Below are 8196 nucleotides of genomic sequence, written 5' to 3'. Positions count from 1 at the left end.
CAACCCGATCCACTATGTAGATTTACGAGGATCATCAAAGGCATCATACGTGCAATTTCCGTCATTGTTTTCGCCCGCCCCTCCTCGCCCTTACATGGCCACTGAACACACCTTTGCAGTAGATAGAGGTTTACATTATCGGCAAGCTGCACCTAAATAATGTCGATAGGAAAATAACTTCTTTTTAAAAATGTATATGTATATATATATTTATTGTATTTTATTTATTTTTTAATATTTAGATATGTTTAATATTGTTATATGTCTGATTGGTTTCATTTCATGTACTACTCTTATTTCAGATATAGTGACGCAGAGACGTATGCAAAAGTCAATGAAAGGGAATAATGAAGGCTTTGTAGCCTATGGGGATCTTTGCATTTCGGTCACACTGGTCACGTCCTGCCTGGTTTTTGAAGAGTTGATTATGGGGCTGATCTAATTTTAAATAGGCCATGAGATGACGTTATTATAATGTAAATATACAACTCGAGGCTCACTGAAATGTACAGACTGGAATAAATAAATACAGCCGAGTGTAAAGTTTGAAAAAATATATAAATAACTAAACTATATTTAGGGGTCTTTTGTAATTTCAACACTATGAATGAACTTGGAATGATGAAAAAAAATGTCTTAGGATATTGGACACATATAATACTGGAGTTAAAGATTACAGCATATCTTCACTATCAAACGTATCAGTAAAAAAATCTGTATCTCAGCACTTTTTTTCCTGCATGTTGTGCATGAAATCACCACAACATGTTGAGACAAATATTGTACTGCATGGATTCCACTCTACTTTTAAAGCTTTTGCATGGTTATACTTTACAGATTCAGGTTTTAAATACAGAATATTCATTGCAATCAAAACAATAAACCATTATGCAATATTTTGAATGAAGGTACCCAGCTGATAAGTCAGAGCCACCTTTCGCTTCAACATCAAATGGATGGCCTCCGTAATTCTAATGAAATAATAAATATACATATGTATATATATAGTTATTATATTGCGTCCTGCATAATGCCTCATTTTGCTTTTAGTATATTAATAGGTGTATTTTGATGCTGACACTTTTGTGTCGTTGATTTTTATTTATTGTTCTACACTGTGGCTGAAGTGAAATATCTGAGTACAGCCAGTGTTCTTCCTCGCTGAGGGTCACGTACATGCAGATCCTGTGCCGTCAGAGCAGCGGGCCCCGGGGGCCTCTCCCCTGGCAGTTATAGATAAAAGCTTCCGGAGTGCACAGTCCAGCTCATCGGATGAGCTCGTCTGTCCACCGTGTGCGACATGTGTGCGTCGCAGTGAGCGCGCGCATGCACTCCCCATTACCGTCATTGCTCATGAAGTCATCCATTCAGCCCGAGATGTGAGAGAAAGTTGATAAGTGGAATTCAGTTTATTGGTCATATGCTTATAGGTCACGAGGGCCAACGACAGGCTCATAAGTCTGAATGCAAAGCCAATAAATAAAACCAGCTTGATGGCCTGTTGTGCTCACACGGTGTGATCATCGTGAACAGATCAAAATAATTATGGATCCCCATTTCCATTAAGGCTAGAACTGGTGCATTTGAGTTATAACTGAATAATCGGTTTCCTATCCGCCATTGTCGAGAGCAATTTAAATAAAAACGAATTCAGAACAGTTAAAACATGCACTAACATTAAGTTCACTTGTGAGGATGAATTTATTGTTATTCATTGAGGTGAAATTTAGGCATCAGAATCTGAATTGATTTAATATAAATCTGTAATCACATTATTTGGCCACAACACGATACACATTTAAATTAAATGATAATAAATATCTCAATTATTTGCTACAAAATAAACAACCGAGCGTTTTTTAGTATTACCATGATGATATTTATTATCACATGTGTATTGTTATTAATATTATAATTATTGCGTGTTTATTAGGGGATGTAAATTTCCTTTTCTACTTTGGAGACGTTGGACGTTGTTGCCTTTCCATTTTTTTAAATCATTAGAAGGAGCCCACCTGCGTCGCAGTTAAAGGTTTAAAATGATTTTATTGTTTCTGAAACTGCTTCTTTGGTTGTTGTTAATTCATGTTTAAATAAAACTCAAGCAATTAATCGCGCTGTCAGGTGAAAGTCTGTTTGTTTTTTAAACGCGTCTTCGGTAGCCAAAGAAATGACGAATGAAATCATGAAGCGACAGGCCTGGAGGCCAAGAGAGAGAGAGAGAGAGGGGGGGGGGGGGGGAGAGAGAGAGGAAGTCTGGCTGTGTCTTCACCGAATTATAAAAACAATGATATATGGTAGATCATTTCATTCTGCCACAGATCTTAACTATGATGGTTAATATTCAAGCTACTTTTTTTTTATCCCACATTGGCCGATCAAAGGTGAGTTATTGGGACATCTGGGATGTTCTACATTGACACAAAAAAAGATGTTTAGACATGGCATCCCGAGCGCTCACCATTGTCCCGTGGACCTGCTTCTTCAAATATGCTGTTCAATTATAATAATTATTATAACAATAATATTATTAAAAGTAAAAATAAACATTTCATCAGCGATTAACTATCTAAAACAGGCCACATTTAAACTGATCGTAAAGTGGCATTAAGGTTGAACATGAATACGCTCACTATAATCGGCTCATATGGTCTGACACGCGGTCTCAAGACAATGAAATGACTTGTCTTTCTTTTTTCTTTGTTTGTATAAGCGAGTAATTAATTAACCAAAAACAACAACAACAACAACAACAACAACAACCTTGCTCGGCCACGTGTCCTCCCACTGCTTCACGTGACTCATTTCTGCCGCTTTGCACATTAATTATGATATCAGAGGTGATAATATAATACTAATCAGCCCTCTGAATATTGAGGATATATAACGGAGCTCGATAAATAAATAAAAAACAAGTCTGTCTCATAATCGTGATCTGATTATCGTTTAAAACAATATTGTTGTTTAATATATATATAATGAAGTATCACACATGATTCTGCATGTTGATGACGTCCCTGCCTGCAAGTCATGCTCCCTGGCTGCCAACGGATCTCATGTCTCCCATAAAGTCCAACAAGTCCGCCTCACTAAGCTCTGCTGGCTGTAAACATATTTAAATACGGACTCGTGTTATGAAATAAAGACAAGAGCGCATGCGCACATATCATGGAAATATTTATTTCTAAAATACAATTTAACATACTTTAAAACGTATGACTCGTTTTTGGACACCTTTATCATTTCAAGGTCAGGAAGGAGAAAAAAAAAGGCCCAAAAAAAAAAAATGCAACTGTATGTACATGTATGTCTTGATATTTACAGGCGGTGTGATAAAGCTGGACATGGACACATGGCTCCGCGTGCTTTGTCCCACTTGAGATGCAACCCGAAATCTCCACTCCAGTAAAACGTGTCCTCATTTTTTTGGGAGAATTGTCTTTGGAACAAAAAACAAGTCGCGGGACTTGTCTTCCATGCGGGTTGGGAGTGTTTTCTTCTTCTTTCTTCTTCTTCTTTTTGTATGTGTCCATTGTTTTGTTGTTTTGTCGTCTTTTTGTCCTTCTTTTTTTTAGTTTGTGTTATAGTCTGTCCCATGGGCTAGTAGTCCTGTGTCGGGCTGTGCGTCAAACTGTGCCGTCGCAAGTCACAGTTGCGCCGAAACACCTTTCCGCAGCGGCCACAGCTGTAGGGCTTGATGTCTGTATGGGTGAGAAGGTGAGTTTTCAGGTTACTTCTCTGATTAAAGGTTCTTCCGCATGTGGGGCATTTGTGGGGGGACTCCTGTTTAGATTTAAAGCAAGCAAAAAGGATTATTCCCTTTAATTGTATAGAACGTCTAGAAATTGTAGCCTTTTCATTCATTTGAATAAATCCACTCTTTATTGCGTCAGTTGTGTCAATCAAATAAAATCGTCACATGAATTGTATCTCACATTTTTAAAATGTGTTGTAATTTTGGAAATTGGCCAAAACATGCTGTGTGAAACTGAGCCCCATGCATGCAGCACACAGAACATAATCGGTGAATTATGAGCATATAACGTGTCACAGGATACACATAAAATGATGGTGACGTGTTAATATGGTCAGCTTACCTGCATGTGTAAGGTTTTATGGACGGCTAGAGTTCGAGACTGACAGAACCCTTTCCCACATTCTTGACATTTGAATGGTTTTTCCTTGGAGTGGATGTATCTGCGGAACAGAAATGACACTTCATCAAAAATAATACTCGTGCGTGGACCCGCCGTGACATACCAGAGTCATACAGGGGGAGAGAGAGAGAGATCTCTGCTGTGCGCAAACGTGATGCGTAAAAGAGCTTTAGCGCCCTCGTGGAGAACACTCTGGGAACAGCCCGAATATTGTAGAACAAATACATTATACAGTTATTGTGTCATTGTAAATTATGAAAGAGTCATGTAGATGGATTTGTGCTTTAAATCACGTGCGTCGTCATACTGCTAATTAAAACACCCGACAGCACCTCCTAACCCCGTGCGTAAAATCTCATGTCCTACCTGTGGTCTCTGAGGTGGTCTTGCCTTCTAAAAGCCTTGTGGCAAATATCACAGGTATAGGGCCGCTCGTCCGTGTGGGTCCTCTCGTGGATGAGGAGGTTGTAGGACTTGGTGAAATGCCTGCCGCAGAACTTGCAAATAAATTCCTTTTTAGTCTTGGACGGGAGTCTTCCCCGGGTGGGTTTTCTGTCCGGGGACAGCTTGCTCAGCTCAGACATGGTTCCCCCTAGCCCCGACGCCAACTTCACCAGATCCACAGCTTTCGGCGGGTCCTCCTGAGTGGCAGCCAGGGCCAGGTTGGCGAAGTCAAACCTCGGCCTGTCCTTGTGCAGCGAGGGGATGCCGTGCGCAATGGCGGCTTGTTTTGGATGGAAGAGCTGCGCTGCGGCCGTGAAGGGCAACGCAGGAAAGGGAAGCCTGGGGTCCATCAGCCCCTGGGCGGCTGCCATCTCCGTGATCGTCGACCTCAGTCCTTGGATGTGCGGGTAACCGAGGGTCCAGTGGTTCATGTGCATGGTTTGCACGGCGCTGAGGCCGTACAGCCCTTGCAGCTGGTCAGCGGGGAAAGTGTTGACGGCCTGCAGGAAGGAGTAGTTTGTGAGCTGCAGGGCCGGGTGCAGGGGGATCGGAGCGTGCAAGGCTTTGCTCCCCATCTCGGCTAAGACCTCTGCAGAAGACACGGTGATAACCCTGGAGAGGTCAAAAAGAAAAGAAAACGGATGAGTATTCAGCGTAAATATCAAATAAGAGTGATCATGTTACAGTAAAAAAAAAAAAACACACACACACACCAGTTTGACTCTAATTACACTAAGAGATCATTTTTACACACTTTCATTCTGATCTAACAGGATTACATTTATTTCACGAAAATACATTTTATTCCCCCAGAGCCATCAAAGTGGATCATTTATTATTATTTTAATTGTGTTTAACGTTCACGGGGCAAATCAATTGTGAATGTGGTTTAAATTAAGATGCAGCAGTATTTTCCCTTAAAGGCTGCTTTGCACGAGGAGAACCGCAATGAGAATGTAAACAAGTATTTTACGCATGAGCAAAAGAAAAGCGTGCCCCTTAAAACAGACATGAGCAATATTATAAATATATATATATAAATAAATAAACAAATATATAATATATAAATACATTTATATAAATAAATAAATAAATGTATACATATATAAATGTATAAATACACACATAAATAACTATAAAAATAAATAACTATATAAATATATATATTTCTATATATATAAAAGTCAAAACAGTCATCGAAACTGTAATTTAATTAAGTGGGTGTGAAGGACTCATATGGCACCGATTAACGCTGTGAACTATCCATATTCATATTTCTCCTAATTGAAGCACTATAAATCTCGAGCTCGGTATTAAGAGAACACACGTTGTTGTTGTTATTATTAACGGTTATAGCTATTTTTTGCAAACACACAAGTGCCCTGTGCATTTCTAGGATTTTTTGTTGGTATGTTTGCACGCGGAGATCAAATGCGCGCGTGAGTCAGTGCACAAAATACGCAACATTGCTCACTGGCTGTTATTATACCCACAAGAAAGCTACTTTAATCTCTGGATGTGCATGTGCTTTTTATTTGCGTGCTCGCGGGACTTCAGCCCAGCAGTTCATTTTTTTCGCCGGCCTGCCATTGAGCTCTAAAAAAGGAGGACTTCATTTCCATGCTGCATGTTTTTGAATGAAGATCCTTCACATCTTCTGTTACAAGAGCTGCACACCTCCCTCCACACGCACCACACACACACACACACACACACACACACACACACACACACACACACACACACACACACACACACACACACACACACACACACACACGGTGTAACGGAGTGCATGAGAAGGCCGGGTGCCATGTTTGTGGCGAGGACAGGTTCTGTTTTCCCACACAGGGGGGAAATAAATAAATAAATAAATAGTGTAAGTTCATGACTCCGGGGGATGGCAGAGAGCCAGACGAGCTTGACTTTTTCAATTTTGTGTATATATATAATCGATGTTTAGACATGTTTTTGAATCTTTCTGTTGGTGCGTAAAATCGTATACCTCGAACATAACATGTTCTCACGGCAGAGAGAGAGAGAGAGGGGGGGGGGGGGGGTCGCAAGTTTGGACCAGGGTGATTTACATTTCTTCCACACATCCTCTTCTCCACAGACGGCAGAGGGTTAAATGGAAGTGTGCACAGGTGCAACACCAGTCACCGCGCATGCCACTTGTTGTTATTCGCCCATGTGTGCAACTTTGTCTGACCTGTTCTCTCTCTCTCTCTCTTTCTCTCTCTCTCTCTCTCTCTGGCTCTGAATAACCTTTGGACTTCATTCTACACCCTGACAGCAGCAGAAGTGCCATGTCGTGTGTTCTCTGAGTCAAGTTGTTATCTTTTTCTCCTTTTGGCGGAAGCTTTTTTGTTTCTCGAAGTCGTGACAAGTCTTTTTTAGAGACACTGCTTGTTTCGATGCAATGTTTTTGCCACTGCAGCGCAGAGAGCTGTCACCTCCGCGTGTTGGACCATCACGAAGCAGCCAATCACGTCTCAGAACAGAATGGCATTAAGCTTTTTTTAGTCGTGAAATGTTTCCTTTCGGATGAAAACGTTTCTTAACAAGTGAGTGGAGCATGGAGTAGAGTGTTGGTCCACCCTCCTGCAAGAGGACCTGACAAATGACCCTTGACAGACGGAATCTTACCCCAATAAAAAGCTGCCAAAGGTCCCCGCGATATGTCAGTAATCCACAGTAACTGGAGAGGCGACGAGCTCCAATAAAAGCGCCGCGAAAACTTTTCCTCCAAGTTCCAAGTCCATGAAACTTTTCACGTAGCCATGCAGTCAGCCGCGGGAAGTCTCGGACCTTTGCGGGGGGATCTGCAAGAGTTTGGAGGAGAAGTTGTCGGGAAATAATAATAAAAAAGGGGGCGAAGAAGTTCTTGAAGGCAGCGGTAGCAGCGGCGGCAGCGGCGGCGTGGGAGTCTCCGTCCGGAGCGGGTTGCTTGGAAGTGTGCGTAATGCGCACCGGTCCTTCACTTTTCAGGGGCTCCGGGGCTCTGGTGCGCTCAGCCCGCCCTCCGACACGCCCCCACCACCCCCTCTCCACCCTCCACTCCACTCCCCCCCCCTCCTCTATCATTAACTCCAATGTTCCTCCTCTGTTTATTTGTGTTTGGATAGCAACTAGGGCCATTGTGGAGAAGCGTGTTCCGTTCAACCTGCCTCCTCTGACACCTCTTACAGACCATTCAGCCAAAGCTGATATACCTTCTTTTTTCTCCTGGTGATTGGAATCCACCCCCTCCCTCCCTCCTCCACCCCACTGCAACTCCACGCTTTTGAAAACTTTTTTTTTTGGGGGGGGGGGGGGGGATATGAGCAGCTAACACGATTTTTTTTTCTTCTTTATTTTTCGAATATACTTTATTCGCGAGATCGGAGCCACCACATGAGGTGGTTTTTATTTCTTTGTGGTAAGATTAAAACAATTCTGAGACACGCACGCGCACGCACGCCCGCGCGAACACCCTGAGATCAGCATGCATGATGAACTCACACAGAGTAGTTAAAGTCACTAAAAGTGACAACGAGCTGTTGTTTCTGTTTTTCTTTTATACACTTCAATATTTCTCGTGATATTATATGAA

The 8196-nt window shown here is 41.8% G+C and overlaps 1 protein-coding gene across 2 annotated transcripts; it reads right to left on the bottom strand.

Moving 5' to 3' along the window:
* Positions 1-3160: 3160 nt before the first annotated feature.
* On the bottom strand, positions 3161-7563 carry osr2 (odd-skipped related transciption factor 2). 2 transcript variants are annotated; one of them, XM_056434010.1, is made up of 4 exons: positions 7251-7563; positions 4524-5213; positions 4098-4197; positions 3161-3783 (listed from the first exon to the last, which is right to left on the bottom strand). In XM_056434010.1, the coding sequence occupies exons 2-4, from the start codon at positions 5174-5176 to the stop codon at positions 3601-3603; spliced, it is 936 nt and encodes a 311-aa protein (XP_056289985.1). In that variant the 5' UTR covers positions 5177-5213; positions 7251-7563; the 3' UTR covers positions 3161-3600. The 2 variants fall into 2 exon arrangements, with proteins under 2 accessions (XP_056289985.1, XP_056289984.1); XM_056434009.1 differs by having other exon boundaries at positions 3161-3701; positions 7251-7558.
* Positions 7564-8196: the final 633 nt, after the last annotated feature.

The sequence above is a fragment of the Pseudoliparis swirei genome, chromosome 16 (assembly GCF_029220125.1).
Source record: "Pseudoliparis swirei isolate HS2019 ecotype Mariana Trench chromosome 16, NWPU_hadal_v1, whole genome shotgun sequence".
NCBI lineage: Eukaryota > Metazoa > Chordata > Actinopteri > Perciformes > Liparidae > Pseudoliparis > Pseudoliparis swirei.
Note: the sequence above shows the minus strand (reverse complement) of the source record. Positions and strands in the feature narration are given on the sequence as shown.

Excerpts from the sequence above, each read along its gene's own strand:
- osr2 (XM_056434010.1), bottom strand. The coding sequence starts at position 5,176 with ATGGGGAGCAAAGCCTTGCACGCTCCGATCCCCCTGCACCCGGCCCTG. Across the intron at positions 4,198-4,523 it reads GACCACCTCAGAGACCACAG|ATACATCCACTCCAAGGAAA; the intron begins GTAGGACATGAG and ends TCTGTTCCGCAG. Across the intron at positions 3,784-4,097 it reads ATAAAACCTTACACATGCAG|GAGTCCCCCCACAAATGCCC; the intron begins GTAAGCTGACCA and ends AAATCTAAACAG.